The sequence below is a fragment of the Manduca sexta genome, chromosome 14 (genome assembly GCF_014839805.1).
Source record: "Manduca sexta isolate Smith_Timp_Sample1 chromosome 14, JHU_Msex_v1.0, whole genome shotgun sequence".
In the NCBI taxonomy this organism is placed as follows: domain Eukaryota; kingdom Metazoa; phylum Arthropoda; class Insecta; order Lepidoptera; family Sphingidae; genus Manduca; species Manduca sexta.
This window is the reverse complement of record NC_051128.1, coordinates 12,484,294-12,502,991: the sequence shown is the minus strand read 5'-3', so window position 1 is coordinate 12,502,991 and position 18,698 is coordinate 12,484,294. Positions and strand designations below refer to the sequence as shown.

Below are 18,698 nucleotides of genomic sequence, written 5' to 3'. Positions count from 1 at the left end.
GTACATTATATTCATTAATATACGTAATCTGCAACAAACTAGCAAATGTAATAAATAGTCTGGTACTGTAGACTAGAGCATAAAGCTGAAGAGGTTAAGATAGTTAATGTCTCATAATGATCGTTAAGAACTTCAAAGCCTTTAGAACAAGGATTTGTTTTAATTTCCCTCAATTCCTTTATGAAGGATTCGGCAATATCTCCGATAAGCCAAAAGAATGCATAACACTGGTTGTTCAAACCCAAGTTGATACCAACAAAAACTTCGTAGTGTTTCTAGAATGCCCGAAAATAGTTGTTAGGAGAACTTCTAACTCAAAACATTTTTAACAAATTTTCTTTGTAACTGTCGATGTGGAATAATCCATCTCCGTTTGCAAGACTAAGATACGACGAAAATACCTATACATCAAGTATTAAAACAAGAAAAAATATATATTACGTCATCAATTCCAGTACGGATTCAACATGGTGATCCAACACCGGGAAGCCATCAACAGCATCGCTCTCTCCCTCGTTCACCACTCGCTACGCACCAAAGCGCTGGTGCTGGAACTCCTGGCGGCCATCTGTCTGGTCAAGGGCGGGCATCAGATCATACTCTCTGCATTCGACAACTTCAAGGAGGTGGTGGGGGAGCCGAGGAGGTTCCACACGCTGATGGAGTACTTCATGAACTACGACACGTTTCATATTGAGTTTATGGTGAGGCTTCATACGATTTACGACCAATCCCAATTGTAAAGTTCGATCCTACCCCCTGTCCAATCAAAACACGTCATTTGTATTGATATCAAAAAACCTTTGCTCTGATTGGTCCATTCTCGAGATGGATTAAAAATGCGATCTAGATCGTCCGAAGAGACGGCGATCTAATATAAGTAGAAGAAGTTCAGGCGCAGGACAAACAGCTTTACGTGCTTTCCTGGGCACGGGGATAGCTCATCGCCAACTTCCCTACTCCGAGCTGCGCCTGAGTTAATTTATTAGATTGAAAAACCCAGTTACATTTATCATTGGCCCGACTCGGGATTCGAACCCAGGACCCGGTAGCCTTACTCGTATCGTGTACGCATTACAACCACGCCATCGAGACAGCCATTAGACTATGATATTAGTATAATTAAAATTATACAAATAATCCAAATTTTTACATCAAACCGTCCCATTCCAGGTGGCGTGCATGCAGTTCGTGAATATAATAGTGCACTCCGTGGAGGACATGAACTTCCGAGTGCATCTGCAGTACGAGTTCACAGCGCTCAAACTCGACGACTACCTCGAGAGGCTGCGGCTGTGTGAGAGTGACGACTTGCAGGTAGGGAAGTGGAAGGGCAATTACAGAGACCAACAATCAGAGTGTATGTAAGCAGTACCGCCTTTAGAGGAAGGAGAGAGCTCTTTAGGGTTGCCCGGGGTGCTAAATCTTAGGGTAGGAAGTAGGAACCAAGGTCCTAGATGGGACGCCATAGACTCGCCAGAAAAATATCCCCGAGAAAAGAAGTTTGGGTCAATTGGAGACGTTAACAGATGACAGTCACGATTATTCTTTAAGAGATGTGAAAAGACCTTCGGGGAGAACCACTTTGGATACGTATTGTACACTAGATGATTGATGTCAAGCTACTTCTAGAACTTTCTTCACTTGTCATATTCAATATTTTTTGGTATATAAATTATATACTAATCTTTCTACATTTTCAGGTTCAAATCTCTGCGTACTTGGACAACGTGTTCGACGTGGCGGCGCTCATGGAGGACAGCGAAACCAAAACAGCGGCGTTGGAGAAGGTCAATGAACTCGAGGACGAATTGGGACATGTGAGTTACTTGTTTATGATAGATCGGAATGGCTGTTATAACTATAGACCATAAATAATACAGACGAATATCAGATAGCCGAATACCAAGCGGCGTAAGTACTCTCTGGATATCCGTTGTCTGAAATCCAGTCAAATCATTATCATAGATTTTAAGAGTCAAAAGCTAAACCTGTTCATGACAATGGCTCCATCTTTTGGAAGGCCATGGCATATGATAGCATTGTGCCTGGTGGAGCGGAGTGGGGCCTAGATAGAGTGTCAAGTGACGAAAGATGATATACCGCAGTCGACACAAATATGGGCAGCCTGTTTCAACCATCCGTTTGGAACAGGCTGCTATCTCCTTCCCATACCTGTCACCATGTGTATCCATACAGGCTGATCCCAGAACGTGAAATACGTGGGCCAGTATGGCAGGTTTTACACCTCGTGTACGGCGGTCGCTATCCAGGCGGATGCGAATATACCAGAGATACTGATATTTTTAACGATTGTATACGATGGCTGTATGACGATTATACATGTTCTTGCAGGCTCACGAGAGATTGGCCACGCTGGAGAGGGAGGCGATAGCGAAGCTGGCGACCCTGGAGTCGGAACTGGCGCAGGTGCGGCAGGAGAGGGACCAGCTCGCGGAGGCCAGGAGGCAAGTTGTTGAGGAGGTATGTAGTAGACCAGCTAGCTATTTTGATTATTGAAAATCTGAAGTTTTGGATGATGAATGCAGGAAGGCTTTGTAACCTAGTTTATGGGCTGTTGGACCCACCCTCAGTCAACGTTCTTCGTTCGGTCTTCTTTGAGTTATTTCGAATTGTCCGCCACGAGGCGTCTACTTGCTATACGCATACCTACTAGGGAAGATTGTCTGCATGTTTTTTTCTTCTCATGAACACTTTGGTATATCTAGGTGTCGACGTTGAGGCGAGCGCAGCAGGACTCGCGGAACAGACAGTCGATGCTGGAATCGAAGGTGCAGGAACTAGAGTCGCTCACCAAGTCACTGCCCAGGGGGGCGTCCAGTGAGTATCATGTTTAATTCAAACTAAACACTTTTAGTGTGGCGATACAGTTAGTGCATATACCGCCATCTTGTCAAAATCGCCGGAACTGCAAGAGGATCGATGCAGTGACACAACTACAGTGATATCACACAGCAATCACGATAGATGGCGACATCGATCCTGAATCACGCTTGCACAATTTGCGCGACGTGCAGCATATATGCCACCTCCGAATAGGAACTGTCGGAGGGGCCGCGGCCGGTCAGGCGCAACATCTGCCTGACTGGGAATCTTCCCCTTCCAGAGTGGAACGCAACCATCTGTTCCTCTACAGTGGCGTCAAACTTTACGCCGCTAAATTTAGTGTTAAGGTTCAAAGCTATATTTTGTTTGTTTTCAAAGTAAAGGTAATTGAAATCAGTGTAAGCTTTATAGTCCGGTTAATTTAGACATTGACCCTTGCAAAAATTCCCAGAAAGCTGAAAATTTACATAGATATTAGGGACACCATTATTATGAAAAAATTGTGAAAAATCCCCATCGATCCCATGTCTGCAATTTTTTTTATTCAAGGTCAAAGGTTGCAAAAATGGGTTTTTTGAATTTTTCAGCGAAACTGTTAGTTTTATGATAAAATATGTCAGACAAAAATTGTAGATCATGCAATTATCTACAAAATTGTCCTTACACATTTTTTCATAACACTAACCATTTTTGAGAAAAAACAATTACAAAATTTTCTTACGCTGTATTCTCCATAATGAATATCATAAAAAATATATATTTAATTTTTTCCAGTGGGCACAATCTCAATCCACGCGCTGTGCAACGGCACGGCGAACGGTCACGCGGTCCCGCTCGCGGCCGCCCCCCTCCCGAACGGCGACGTCCTCCCCCCGCGCGAGTCGCGCGCGCCGCCCCCTCCCCCGCCGGCGCCGGCGCCGCCGCCCCCCGCGCCGGCCGCGCCGTGCCCCCGCCGCCGCCTCCGCCGCCGCTGCTGTCGAGCTCGGCGCCGCCCCCGCCCGCGCCGCCCGCGCCCCCCGCGCCGCCCGCGCCCGGCATGCTGCCGCCGCCGCACCATACGGATGCCATGACCATCAAGAGGAAGGTCGACACCAAATACAAACTGCCCACGCTCAACTGGATCGCACTGAAGCCCAACCAGGTACGATATGTTTAAACAACTTCTATGTAAATTAATGATTTTATGTCATCTTTGCTTAATCGATACCAAAGGTTAATAAACAACGTATCGATAAATTTATATCAACTATTGATTTCTGACAAGTCATAAAAGGCTCTACCACCATTTAAAATGAAAAATTTGTCAAAATTTATTTATGCTAATGTATCAACTTTTGATATATCATACACAGAACACTCCCTGCATCAGACCATAGATAAATTAAGTGAAAATTATTTATCATGAACAAAACTGTCAAATTGCATTGTAATATACGCCTTTTCTAAGTTATTAATTAAAATATGGTGCCACCGTATTTAATTGTCCCTACAACATCCCCAGGTGCGAGGCACAATCTTCAATGAGTTAGACGAGGAGCGGCCCCGGAGACGGATCAACTTCACAGAGTTCGAGGAGAAGTTCCGCATCGGCGGCGTGTGCGCCGGCGGCAGCGTCGACTCCGACACCGACACGCTCGCCTCCTTTCCCAGCAAGAGGTTCCGGAAGCCCGACACTGTGTCGCTGTTGGAACACACCAGGCTTAGGAATATAGGTGAGACGCAAGTTGCTTGTGAGGTACCTTTATGATTATCGATAATTAAACATGTTATTGTCGAAGCAAATGGTAATTAATACGATGACAAAATAAGCCGACATATCGAAATTAAGTGACGTAAATATTTGTTGAAATTTGACTTACTCAAAACAGTTATCGACTTTATTATCGATACATTTAACGATTACTATATCGTAGCACACTTCAATTTAATTTGTAATCACTCTAAACTTCTTGAAGCAGGTTATTTTATCCATAGCTATAATACAAATTTAGTTTAATACGTCTTTCAATTCCAGCAATATCGAGAAGAAAGCTCGACACGCCAGTCGAGAAAGTCATCGCAGCCGTCAACAACCTAGACCTCAAACAGTTACCGCTCGAGAGCGTAGAGATACTGCAACGGATGGTGCCCACAGAAGCCGAACAGAAGGCGTACAAAGAATACGTCTCCGAAAAGAAAAACATCAACCAACTAACAGAAGAGGACAAATTCCTCATGCAACTAACGAAAGTCGAACGAATATCGGCGAAGTTATCGATAATGAGTTACATGGGTAACTTCTTCGATAACATACATTTGATAACGCCACAAATACATGCCATTATTTCTGGTTCATCGTCCGTGAAGTCATCGCAGAAATTCCGCAATGTACTTGAAATTATTTTGGCTTTTGGTAATTACTTGAACAGTAGTAAGAGAGGGCCGGCGTATGGATTCAAACTGCAGTCGCTAGACACGTTGATGGACACGAAGTCGACAGATAAGAGGATATCGTTGCTGCACTACATCGTCGGCACGATACGGCAGAACTTCCCTGAGATTATGAATTTTGATACTGAACTTTTGTATATCGATAAAGCTGCTCAAGGTTAGTCATGGTTTTCTATCGATATTTACTTAATAATATTTAGTGTTTTATAGTCTTATTTTTGGCAATGTAATAAGTTTTCTTTGTTACTTTAAAAAGTTATAAGTATCTTATCAGAATCTGTGGTATTTGAAGAGAGATCGAGTGTATATATATCGAGTGTCGTGCAATTTTGTGTAAGTCGATGTTTTGAGTCGTATTTGTGCTGTTAATGGCCAATCGTGGCTTTTACCATTAGTCGAGCCACTATTTATAGTTCCTGATGTTCAATGAAATAAAATATGGATTTTAGTTTAAAACTGCATATATTTGACTGCTTTTGATCTCCACTGTAGGATACTTGAAGAGACATAAGCTACGTATCGATTAACGAAACCACATCCCGTCCGACACTCAAATTTGAAAGACTAAATAATTATAATTAAATTTAAGGCGTAATGTGTGTTATATTTTAACAAATAAGAGAATTCGTATTGATTAATGTAATGTACCGTATCGTGCAGTGTCGCTGGAGAACGTGTGCGCCGACGTGGCGGAGCTGGAGCGCGGCATGGACGCCGTGCGCCGCGAGAGCGAGGCGCGCGCGCACCACACCGTGCTGCGCGACTTCCTCGCCAACGCGCACGACAAGCTGCGCCGCCTGCGCCACGAGACCAAGCACGCGCAGGTAACGTATCGTGCAGAGTCGCTGGAGGACGTGTGCGCCGACGTGGCGGAGCTGGAGCGCGGCATGGACGCCGTGCGCCGCGAGAGCGAGGCGCGCGCGCACCACACCGTGCTGCGCGACTTCCTCGCCAACGCGCACGACAAGCTGCGCCGCCTGCGCCACGAGACCAAGCACGCGCAGGTAACGTATCGTGCAGAGTCGCTGGAGGACGTGTGCGCCGACGTGGCGGAGCTGGAGCGCGGCATGGACGCCGTGCGCCGCGAGAGCGAGGCGCGCGCGCACCACACCGTGCTGCGCGACTTCCTCGCCAACGCGCACGACAAGCTGCGCCGCCTGCGCCACGAGACCAAGCACGCGCAGGTAACGTATCGTGCAGAGTCGCTGGAGGACGTGTGCGCCGACGTGGCGGAGCTGGAGCGCGGCATGGACGCCGTGCGCCGCGAGAGCGAGGCGCGCGCGCACCACACCGTGCTGCGCGACTTCCTCGCCAACGCGCACGACAAGCTGCGCCGCCTGCGCCACGAGACCAAGCACGCGCAGGTAACGTATCGTGCAGAGTCGCTGGAGGACGTGTGCGCCGACGTGGCGGAGCTGGAGCGCGGCATGGACGCCGTGCGCCGCGAGAGCGAGGCGCGCGCGCACCACACCGTGCTGCGCGACTTCCTCGCCAACGCGCACGACAAGCTGCGCCGCCTGCGCCACGAGACCAAGCACGCGCAGGTAACGTATCGTGCAGAGTCGCTGGAGGACGTGTGCGCCGACGTGGCGGAGCTGGAGCGCGGCATGGACGCCGTGCGCCGCGAGAGCGAGGCGCGCGCGCACCACACCGTGCTGCGCGACTTCCTCGCCAACGCGCACGACAAAGCTGCGCCGCCTGCGCCACGAGACCAAGCACGCGCAGGTAACGTATCGTGCAGAGTCGCTGGAGGACGTGTGCGCCGACGTGGCGGAGCTGGAGCGCGGCATGGACGCCGTGCGCCGCGAGAGCGAGGCGCGCGCGCACCACACCGTGCTGCGCGACTTCCTCGCCAACGCGCACGACAAGCTGCGCCGCCTGCGCCACGAGACCAAGCACGCGCAGGTAACGTATCGTGCAGAGTCGCTGGAGGACGTGTGCGCCGACGTGGCGGAGCTGGAGCGCGGCATGGACGCCGTGCGCCGCGAGAGCGAGGCGCGCGCGCACCACACCGTGCTGCGCGACTTCCTCGCCAACGCGCACGACAAGCTGCGCCGCCTGCGCCACGAGACCAAGCACGCGCAGGTAACGTATCGTGCAGAGTCGCTGGAGGACGTGTGCGCCGACGTGGCGGAGCTGGAGCGCGGCATGGACGCCGTGCGCCGCGAGAGCGAGGCGCGCGCGCACCACACCGTGCTGCGCGACTTCCTCGCCAACGCGCACGACAAGCTGCGCCGCCTGCGCCACGAGACCAAGCACGCGCAGGTAACGTATCGTGCAGAGTCGCTGGAGGACGTGTGCGCCGACGTGGCGGAGCTGGAGCGCGGCATGGACGCCGTGCGCCGCGAGAGCGAGGCGCGCGCGCACCACACCGTGCTGCGCGACTTCCTCGCCAACGCGCACGACAAGCTGCGCCGCCTGCGCCACGAGACCAAGCACGCGCAGGTAACGTATCGTGCAGAGTCGCTGGAGGACGTGTGCGCCGACGTGGCGGAGCTGGAGCGCGGCATGGACGCCGTGCGCCGCGAGAGCGAGGCGCGCGCGCACCACACCGTGCTGCGCGACTTCCTCGCCAACGCGCACGACAAGCTGCGCCGCCTGCGCCACGAGACCAAGCACGCGCAGGTAACGTATCGTGCAGAGTCGCTGGAGGACGTGTGCGCCGACGTGGCGGAGCTGGAGCGCGGCATGGACGCCGTGCGCCGCGAGAGCGAGGCGCGCGCGCACCACACCGTGCTGCGCGACTTCCTCGCCAACGCGCACGACAAGCTGCGCCGCCTGCGCCACGAGACCAAGCACGCGCAGGTAACGTATCGTGCAGAGTCGCTGGAGGACGTGTGCGCCGACGTGGCGGAGCTGGAGCGCGGCATGGACGCCGTGCGCCGCGAGAGCGAGGCGCGCGCGCACCACACCGTGCTGCGCGACTTCCTCGCCAACGCGCACGACAAGCTGCGCCGCCTGCGCCACGAGACCAAGCACGCGCAGGTAACGTATCGTGCAGAGTCGCTGGAGGACGTGTGCGCCGACGTGGCGGAGCTGGAGCGCGGCATGGACGCCGTGCGCCGCGAGAGCGAGGCGCGCGCGCACCACACCGTGCTGCGCGACTTCCTCGCCAACGCGCACGACAAGCTGCGCCGCCTGCGCCACGAGACCAAGCACGCGCAGGTAACGTATCGTGCAGAGTCGCTGGAGGACGTGTGCGCCGACGTGGCGGAGCTGGAGCGCGGCATGGACGCCGTGCGCCGCGAGAGCGAGGCGCGCGCGCACCACACCGTGCTGCGCGACTTCCTCGCCAACGCGCACGACAAGCTGCGCCGCCTGCGCCACGAGACCAAGCACGCGCAGGTAACGTATCGTGCAGAGTCGCTGGAGGACGTGTGCGCCGACGTGGCGGAGCTGGAGCGCGGCATGGACGCCGTGCGCCGCGAGAGCGAGGCGCGCGCGCACCACACCGTGCTGCGCGACTTCCTCGCCAACGCGCACGACAAGCTGCGCCGCCTGCGCCACGAGACCAAGCACGCGCAGGTAACGTATCGTGCAGAGTCGCTGGAGGACGTGTGCGCCGACGTGGCGGAGCTGGAGCGCGGCATGGACGCCGTGCGCCGCGAGAGCAGCCGCGCGCGCGCACCACACCGTGCTGCGCGACTTCCTCGCCAACGCGCACGACAAGCTGCGCCGCCTGCGCCACGAGACCAAGCACGCGCAGGTAACGTATCGTGCAGAGTCGCTGGAGGACGTGTGCGCCGACGTGGCGGAGCTGGAGCGCGGCATGGACGCCGTGCGCCGCGAGAGCGAGGCGCGCGCGCACCACACCGTGCTGCGCGACTTCCTCGCCAACGCGCACGACAAGCTGCGCCGCCTGCGCCACGAGACCAAGCACGCGCAGGTAACGTATCGTGCAGAGTCGCTGGAGGACGTGTGCGCCGACGTGGCGGAGCTGGAGCGCGGCATGGACGCCGTGCGCCGCGAGAGCGAGGCGCGCGCGCACCACACCGTGCTGCGCGACTTCCTCGCCAACGCGCACGACAAGCTGCGCCGCCTGCGCCACGAGACCAAGCACGCGCAGGTAACGTATCGTGCAGAGTCGCTGGAGGACGTGTGCGCCGACGTGGCGGAGCTGGAGCGCGGCATGGACGCCGTGCGCCGCGAGAGCGAGGCGCGCGCGCACCACACCGTGCTGCGCGACTTCCTCGCCAACGCGCACGACAAGCTGCGCCGCCTGCGCCACGAGACCAAGCACGCGCAGGTAACGTATCGTGCAGAGTCGCTGGAGGACGTGTGCGCCGACGTGGCGGAGCTGGAGCGCGGCATGGACGCCGTGCGCCGCGAGAGCGAGGCGCGCGCGCACCACACCGTGCTGCGCGACTTCCTCGCCAACGCGCACGACAAGCTGCGCCGCCTGCGCCACGAGACCAAGCACGCGCAGGTAACGTATCGTGCAGAGTCGCTGGAGGACGTGTGCGCCGACGTGGCGGAGCTGGAGCGCGGCATGGACGCCGTGCGCCGCGAGAGCGAGGCGCGCGCGCACCACACCGTGCTGCGCGACTTCCTCGCCAACGCGCACGACAAGCTGCGCCGCCTGCGCCACGAGACCAAGCACGCGCAGGTAACGTATCGTGCAGAGTCGCTGGAGGACGTGTGCGCCGACGTGGCGGAGCTGGAGCGCGGCATGGACGCCGTGCGCCGCGAGAGCGAGGCGCGCGCGCACCACACCGTGCTGCGCGACTTCCTCGCCAACGCGCACGACAAGCTGCGCCGCCTGCGCCACGAGACCAAGCACGCGCAGGTAACGTATCGTGCAGAGTCGCTGGAGGACGTGTGCGCCGACGTGGCGGAGCTGGAGCGCGGCATGGACGCCGTGCGCCGCGAGAGCGAGGCGCGCGCGCACTACACCGTGCTGCGCGACTTCCTCGCCAACGCGCACGACAAGCTGCGCCGCCTGCGCCACGAGACCAAGCACGCGCAGGTAACGTATCGTGCAGAGTCGCTGGAGGACGTGTGCGCCGACGTGGCGGAGCTGGAGCGCGGCATGGACGCCGTGCGCCGCGAGAGCGAGGCGCGCGCGCACCACACCGTGCTGCGCGACTTCCTCGCCAACGCGCACGACAAGCTGCGCCGCCTGCGCCACGAGACCAAGCACGCGCAGGTAACGTATCGTGCAGAGTCGCTGGAGGACGTGTGCGCCGACGTGGCGGAGCTGGAGCGCGGCATGGACGCCGTGCGCCGCGAGAGCGAGGCGCGCGCGCACCACACCGTGCTGCGCGACTTCCTCGCCAACGCGCACGACAAGCTGCGCCGCCTGCGCCACGAGACCAAGCACGCGCAGGTACCACCAGCGCCCAGGCTGATCCACTTCAACATCATCAATGAGACCGCTATTGATGACCACAAGATATCCAGGCTGATCTATTAAAAGCAGGCTGCACACTGCGACCTTTCTCAGGTCTTCTGTCCGCCTTCATCATCATTATCATCATCCACCAACTCGTGGATACATCGTACATATTGCCGCGAAAAACACCCAAAAGAAGACCTGGAAACACTATTCACGGGGGCATAATTGCGAGCAAAACCTAATATATAATGTATGCATCCCGCAGGATTCGTTCGCGGCGTGCGTGGAGTACTTCGGCGAGGCGCCGCGTGGTTGCGACGCTAACGCTTTCTTCTCGCTGCTCGTCCGGTTCACGAGGGCGTTCAAGGTAATCTATACTCATACGTAATTAGCAACATCACTTCAAAGAAATAAAAAAAATAGATTAATATTTTCCAAAAAGAAACTAGGCAAATATTGTCGATATTTTGACCCATAAATTAATTATTTGAGGAGTTTTTATCTAAATATTTTCCTAAAATTATCAACGTTATAACATCGATATTTTACAATCCACTCTCCTTTGTCTTAGATTACTCTTTACTCCTTTATAATTTGCCTTCCTTAAACAAAATATTGCCGTACAATATTCGATCTTAACACCCTGTATTACGATAGCAAGCGGACGCGGAGAACGAACAGCGGCGGCGGCTGGAGGCGGCCGCGCATGCAGACATCGCCGACCCGAACAAAGCGAAACTCGTGCAGAAGAAACAACAGGTGAGATTCGCTAGCTTTTTACATAGTTATCGATATATCATGCTAAATATTCACATCGATATGTTTATATAAACTGTTTTTGTGTCCATTTTTGGTTTGATAAAATATTTGATGTCGATAATTCTTTATCGATATTTTTGTGATTTGATAAAGGTCGATAATTAGAATTATAATGGACGATATACAGCTCTGCCATTTCAATCTATATTTATTTTTTGTACAGTTAGTATGCCTTTTTACATTGAAACACACGTTACTTTGTTTATGACAAAAACTATTTATATAGTAATAATTGCAATATATTGTATGAGCTTACATTATCAATGCCCATAATGTATGTTTTGTAGATATTTATATCCATAATATTGTATCACCATTCTCACTTTTATGATCACATATTTTATCACTATATTATTTACATTAGGTGTTGCCATACTCAAAAAATCAAAAGTGGACATTGCACTACTGCCTTATTCAAACGAATGAAACCTATAAGTTTGAAATATATTTCAAATATTTTTTTTTTATTTTTTTAAATCAAATATTTACCGAAAAATATATATATATATATATATATATATATAAATGTAGCCTTATTTATTGAATAAGGCAGTCTGTATATAAATTAGTTTACGCTTGTAATTGCTCCATAACGCTTCGGTGAATGACATCGTACAGTGTTCGTAGTTGTTTTGCTGCATATTATTTCGTTAACGGTACACAGCCGTCAACTCTGTTCTGACAACCGTACTTATTGTTTTTTTTTTCACTAATGTTGTTTTTTTCCTGGTTCGATGTATCGTTTGCATCAGATGTAAGTTTTGATTTTATTTTTTTTATAAATTATACACCGAAATTTCATCAGCTTTATACTTCACTCGAATGGTATTGGTGAGGATGTATATCGATATTTTTTTAATAAATTAAAGCTTTTTTATATACAATCAAATAAATATGTTTTTATAGACATTCCTGTGTTTACTTAATAAGGCACAGTGTTAAGGGTGTTTTTTTTATTGCACAACTGTTTATAGTTTTCTGAGTGAAATGTAAAGCACACATTGCATTATAAATATCGAGGTGACGGACACTCGTGTGAACACATTCATATAACATGGTGGTGGTTGAACTTTCACAAATTAATGTGGCAACACTGTCTCTCTTCTTTTTAAAATAGCCATTGAGAATACTTGAAAAATACATAAGTTAAAAGGGGTAATATGCAACAAAAATAGCATTGAAAAAAAAATATCTAGATTTTGTAAAAATTTTCGCATCGAATCCAAATATAACAAAGTCCTAGTATTATAATTCCAAATTCTTCCAGTGTTGCCACATTACCCTCATAGTACATTTTAGTAGAAAATATCCGGTAGCCAAGGTGATGGTAAAAATAAAACTTTCTCACAGAGGTTTAACTACGCGACGCTGAGCGCAGGGCTCTTGCAGCAACACTTGTCTCAGTTGAGGCAAAGCCTAGACCCGGCCTAGGTCTGCCTAGCCATGTTTCGGCCTAACACGACTAGGAGTAAGTCGTTGAAAATTCTTACAAAAAAGGGGCCTATTCACTGAGTGTGCGTGTGTTTTTTTTTATATACTAACACTGATTTGCGTTTGAATGGGACATTTTGCGGTATCTATGTTCCGACTGAGGGCGCTCTGTTGTAGATTATTTTATGTGTAACTAATGTGGTTCTAGGATTTTGTACTAACTAATATTTATGTGGTGATATTCAAAATTATTTATCAATCATAATTATGTATCAGATATGAAATATTTATGTAATTTATACCTTTTGCTCGTTTCGCACATTGTTATCTTAATGATCGTAATATAATGGTATGTGTTAATTTTTTTTTCCATAATTTATTTTACTATTATAGTATTTGAACATTCTACCATTTTTATCATATTTTTATGTTATTTATTTTAATATAACAATAACATTATTCGAGATAATGTACTGTTATAAAAACAAATACAGTGTTTATGGGTTATGTACTATCATAACGACTCGCTCATTGCGTTATTTATTCATATATTCTATCAATGCCTATTTATTTATATTTAACAGGGCGCCTTCAGTTGAACGGACATATAAAAAATGTGACTAATGGTATAATACGAGATAGATCGAACTACAATTATGTACCGGGGGCATGTTTTGGGGTCTCCATTATAGTACCCCCTCCAGATTCCGCGTTGCGATCCCCCTTCCCGTCACTGAAAGCATGCGGTGCACATTCTACACCTAGCGACATCTACATACGAATTTATGACTTTTGACGTTTGTATCGAGGGTTGCCAGCTCAAAAAATTGATCAAAATATTTTATGACATAAAATTCAGGACCTTTTTTTTATTGCTTTAAATAAGGAGACGTGCTTGCCGTTCGCCTTATGGTAAGCGATACAACCGCCCATAAACAGTAGAAAAACCATTCAACATATGGAATTACAAAGTATTGTTTGGTATCCCAATGCGCTCGTCATCCTGAGACATGAGGTGTTAAGTCTTATTATGTCCAGTAGTTACAAATTATTCATAATTTGAAGTTACAAAGACGTCGTTGATTTCGGGATGAATATTAGTTTCCGAGCATCTCTTTTTTGTTAATTGGTTTCTTTAATTCAACTATCGGCGATCATCTGATTATAATTTTAAGTTGTTTCAATTATGTTGTATAATACCTTTTTATCAGCATAAATAGGCCCCTGAAGTTTTGGAGAGACCGTATAGGCGTATAATAGTCGTAGATTATTTCTGGAAGCTACTAGCTACTAGGGAATTAAAAACGATTGTTAGATAGCCTTTTTAATGATAGTGATTTAGACTTTCAATCGATTTTTTTATCGATACAGTTTATAAATTAGGTTGTATTAGGTACCCAAGTCTAGATAGTAATATAAAAAGGGTAAACTAAAAATATAAGGCTGTTCTTATAATTTAATGATATTTTAATTTCAGCTGCATCCTACACACAACAGGCATACACCTCGGAATTAGTACCTGTATATACAGAGTTAAATGTAAATTACTGAAAGAAGTGATAATTAGTCATTTAACAAATTAAAGCTATTATTATAATGGGGTTCTTAAAAGTTGTAAGTTTGTTAAAAAGGTTATATATACTTTTTAATTTTAAATAATTTCTGGGTTCAAATTCCAAGTGATTTACATTCAAGTCTAAAAGGTTTATTTCCAATATTATTTTTAATGTGTGTGTTTTGTTTCAACGCTGCACGTGCATGGAATTGTTACAGGGAATGTCTATATATCATTAATTATGTGTCGCAATGGCTATTTCTTTCAGCTATGTTACTGCGCTTTCAGTTAAATGCACGCTATGTTTTTTTTCTTAAAGTTTTGTAGTATCGTTCGCGTAGTTTTAAATATTTTTTTCATTTTGCAATTTAGGGTGAATAAATGTATCGCCATCTGGTGCCAATGGTCTGGAAATTGATTTATTCTCGACGCGCATCTCGGTGGCAAGTTAGCGTTAGCACGCGGAAAAAATGTGCATTTCATCAGATTTAAACATTGGTTCACTGAATATACATAAATATTTTTTTAAATTAATTTATGTCAATTGTTACAGCAGAACACTTGTTATCTAAACTTTGATTTTGTTGGCATATTAGCGCAAATTTTAATAATATAACTTTTATATTTGCAAAAATAATTATAGATTTTTGAATCAATAGTTTCAAGTCGCAACGACTTTGAGAAATACGATTATTTTGAATAAAAATCGATAAAAATATTTATACTATATCGATAAAAAAGGTTCTTTCCCTGCTTGCGTTTTTGTCCTAATCAGCTTTGGAACGTTACTCATAAAAGCTTTGTAAACTAAATAATTTTGTGTGGTCTTGGTTTCATGTATATTTTGCACTTTATTTTGCTGTATATTATTATTAAAGACATCTTGAACTTCTTACGATAAGTGTAAATTTTAAAAGTATCGATTAAAATAGAAACAAATATTCTTTAACGTTTTCACATACCCAAGTATAAATTCACAATCAGAGCACAAACCCCACCCATGCAGAACAAATATAATCCAGACAATAAAAATATAAATTAACAACTCGTCTCTGCCAACAGGAGGCTGTAATCAACGAACTAAAAACGAAATCGCAAGCCGTCGGCGAAAAGAAACTGCTTCACCAGGACGAGGTGTACAACGGAGCGCTCGAGGACATCCTGCACGGGCTCCGCAGCGAGCCCTACCGCCGCGCTGACGCCGTGCGCCGCTCGCACCGCCGCCGCATCAACTCGCACCGCCTCTCCAAGGGGCTCGAGGAGCTGGACGTATGATCCGAGCTCCACTCCAGTCTCGCACTGGACTCGCGCGTACAGAACGCCGTCAACACCATCAACGCGCGCTGCGGCGACACGTTGATACACGCCGTGCGCAAGAAGAAACGCAAAGATTTAGAAATGGTGCACAAGAAACAGTCTATAGCTATATACAATATAGAGGACAATGTGGTTGATTTTCCCGTGAACGCGGATTGTCAACATGGCAACGCTCGCAGGGCGAAGTCGACGTACAGGGTGGCGCCGTGCGACGCAGAGGTCGAGGAGAGGTGCGAACTCATCAAGTCCACGTATGAGGCCATCACCAAGTACACGCGGGCCATGTTCGACAAGCAAAACGAAACCGTCGTTTGAACGATGTGCCTAATGCATTTTTTATAAGTCCACGCCTATATTGCACTTACAGTACTTTCAAAAAGTATTGACGTTTACAGGCTGTGATGCCAGTTGAAATTATTTGAAAATTAGCAAAAAATTGTGACCCCTAACAGAGTGCAATATTGGTAGAAAATGTTAAATTTGATACGCCCACAATTCATTCCATGCCACGCGCAAACACCGAACTCAGTATTTTGCTACGGACAATTTTTACACGATTTTTAATTTGTATACAGGAAGCTTAGCTTTTAGTACTATTGTTTTACACTCGTGGCGAGCTATATCTTTCCTTTTCTAACTTATAAATGAGATAGAAAGAGACGGCAATAGCTGCGGGTGTTAGTCCCGCTAGATTTGAACGGCCTTTTAGACGCACAGATTTTTACCACAAATATTGGGATTTTTTTGGAATATTTATTAACATATAAGTACTAAATGTAACAGTGTCCTTAATATATATTATCATATAATATAAATATAATACAATAAACAATTGATATGCATTTATAAGTAGTGTTTTGTACCATGTATTTGTGATAGAAATGACTCGGTCAAAAACTCTTGAAAACGACGTATAAAATCATGATTGTCACTAAAAAATATAGTTATATATTATACATGGTGTTTTAAGATGTCAGTTTGGCTTCACAGTTACAAAGCACTTTTGAATTAATAATGGTGTATCTGAAAATACAAGCACATTTGTAAACACAGGACTGTTTTATGTGTATGTCGTTTTCAAGGGGCACATTGTGAAATATTGCATTTATATTAATTCTATTTATATATAGTTGGTTAGGTACTGTCTCCGAATATTTTGGCTTGTCGACAAAACAGTATCACACGGCGCCATTACGTTGGATTCCATTTAGATTGTCGTATTGCACAATAAATAAGCATTTATTTTTAATCTTTATCTGTTAGTGCGTTGGTGTTTAGTTTTTTGAACTGGCAATTTTGTTATGATACTAAACGGCGTATAAAATGGCAACACAGCGAGGCTAAGTCTGTAATAATGAGCTTGTTCTATAGAATTTTGGCTGCCATTAATCTGAGAATGCAGTAATAACCAAATACTAAGTCATAAATATGGAAGCAATATTTATTTGACATACGTAATTGTCACGCTGCATTGTCATTTTATACCAGTCGTAAAATGATCTGAGACTCGAATGTTTTATTCTATTGTAAATAATTTAATTTTGAATACGTACATGTTATCGTACCAATTTTAAACAAGAATATACTGTAAATATAGGTTTTTACGCCTTCATACGTCATCTAGTAGCTTGGCTTTGTATTGAGCGAGCGACGAATGATACCATGTGAAAAATTGGTACGTTTAACATAATAGTTACTACGCAAGACGTTACTTTTTTTTAAGTTTAATTTAATAGAAATGTAATTTAATATATACCATTGCTTGGTTATTCGGTCGTGTATACATTGAAAAATAGATTATTTTAATTGTATTTTATGGACTTGAAAACTGATTTATCTTCCAATATTCCAACTTACATCAAAAGGATTGTGACCGAAACTTGTGGTCTCGATTTGATATTATTCGTGTTTTTTTTTTTTACTTTTTAAAACTTCTTGATTTCTACTTTTACAATAGAATTAATATCATGCATATTTTATAAAATATATTTAATTTATGTTATTATAAAATGTGTACACGGCTTTGTATAAAATGGTGCTCATACGCACACTAGATTATTAATTATAATTTTTATTAAATGGATTATTTATAATTAAAATGATTTGGAAAATCCTTTTAATTAATTTCATAATTGTTTTAAATTATTACTACAGGGTTATAACGTAGTGTTTGTACAACTTGTGTTGGGAGATAGGTGGGACAGGGGGAGAGGGGCGCTTGTAAAATATCGATACATTGTCGACTTATGTTTCACAGGTTATATATTGACTTCTTTTTAAACACAAAAAACTTAACGGTTTAAGTACTATCAAACCTTTCCATGTAATACTAAAAAAACACTGTGAACAATTGTTTTCCATATACAATTTCAGAACTAGTTGCAGTTTTTATGAATATCATAAAAATAATCAATATACTCTCAGTAGTAGAGGAGGCCCGTGCTCAGCAGTGGGCAAGTATATAATACAGGGCTGATATTATTATTATTATTAATCGATATACTAACTAACAATGCTATTGTCTCCATCAATATATTTAGTTTTTAAATAATATGAACAAAATAAATATTATCTCTACACTGCCAAAGCAAGGGAGCATGTGTATAACATATATGTTTTTATATGATTTTCAACTAAGTAAGAGTCGACACATTTTTTTCCTTGCCTTCTATTTCACAAAAACATCAATATAAGCATACCCGTCATACATTCCCGCCCCTAATGTATGAGTGACTTTCCAATATCTGAACTATCCCTTTCTTTCCGTAACCCGTTAGTGGGTTGCCCTCAGCATGGTCGCCTAATTGTCAAGGGTTGCGAGCGCCTAAAGCGCTAACCCGATAGTCTGGTGTGTTTGTTTAAACGGACCCTTATCAACAACAAACATGGTGTCAGCTTAAAAAAAAAGCAATATTACCCTGATTTCATAACTCCGTAAGTGTGTTTGTGTTTGAAGGAAGTCAA

At 46.3% G+C, this 18,698-nt stretch overlaps 1 protein-coding gene across 1 annotated transcript in view; it reads left to right on the top strand.

Moving 5' to 3' along the window:
- Positions 1–17,846, top strand: part of LOC115445259 (formin-like protein) — a 101,133-nt gene extending 83,287 nt beyond the window's left edge. The window contains 13 exon segments of the mRNA XM_037438390.1: positions 456–704; positions 1,174–1,317; positions 1,704–1,820; positions 2,356–2,484; positions 2,730–2,841; positions 3,622–3,791; positions 3,794–3,988; positions 4,349–4,559; positions 4,862–5,434; positions 5,938–6,101; positions 10,878–10,979; positions 11,270–11,371; positions 15,480–17,846. Of these exon segments, the coding sequence (XP_037294287.1) occupies positions 456–704; positions 1,174–1,317; positions 1,704–1,820; positions 2,356–2,484; positions 2,730–2,841; positions 3,622–3,791; positions 3,794–3,988; positions 4,349–4,559; positions 4,862–5,434; positions 5,938–6,101; positions 10,878–10,979; positions 11,270–11,371; positions 15,480–15,692 (2,481 nt within the window). The 3' untranslated portion in view covers positions 15,693–17,846.
- The last annotated feature ends 852 nt before the right edge of the window (positions 17,847–18,698 follow it).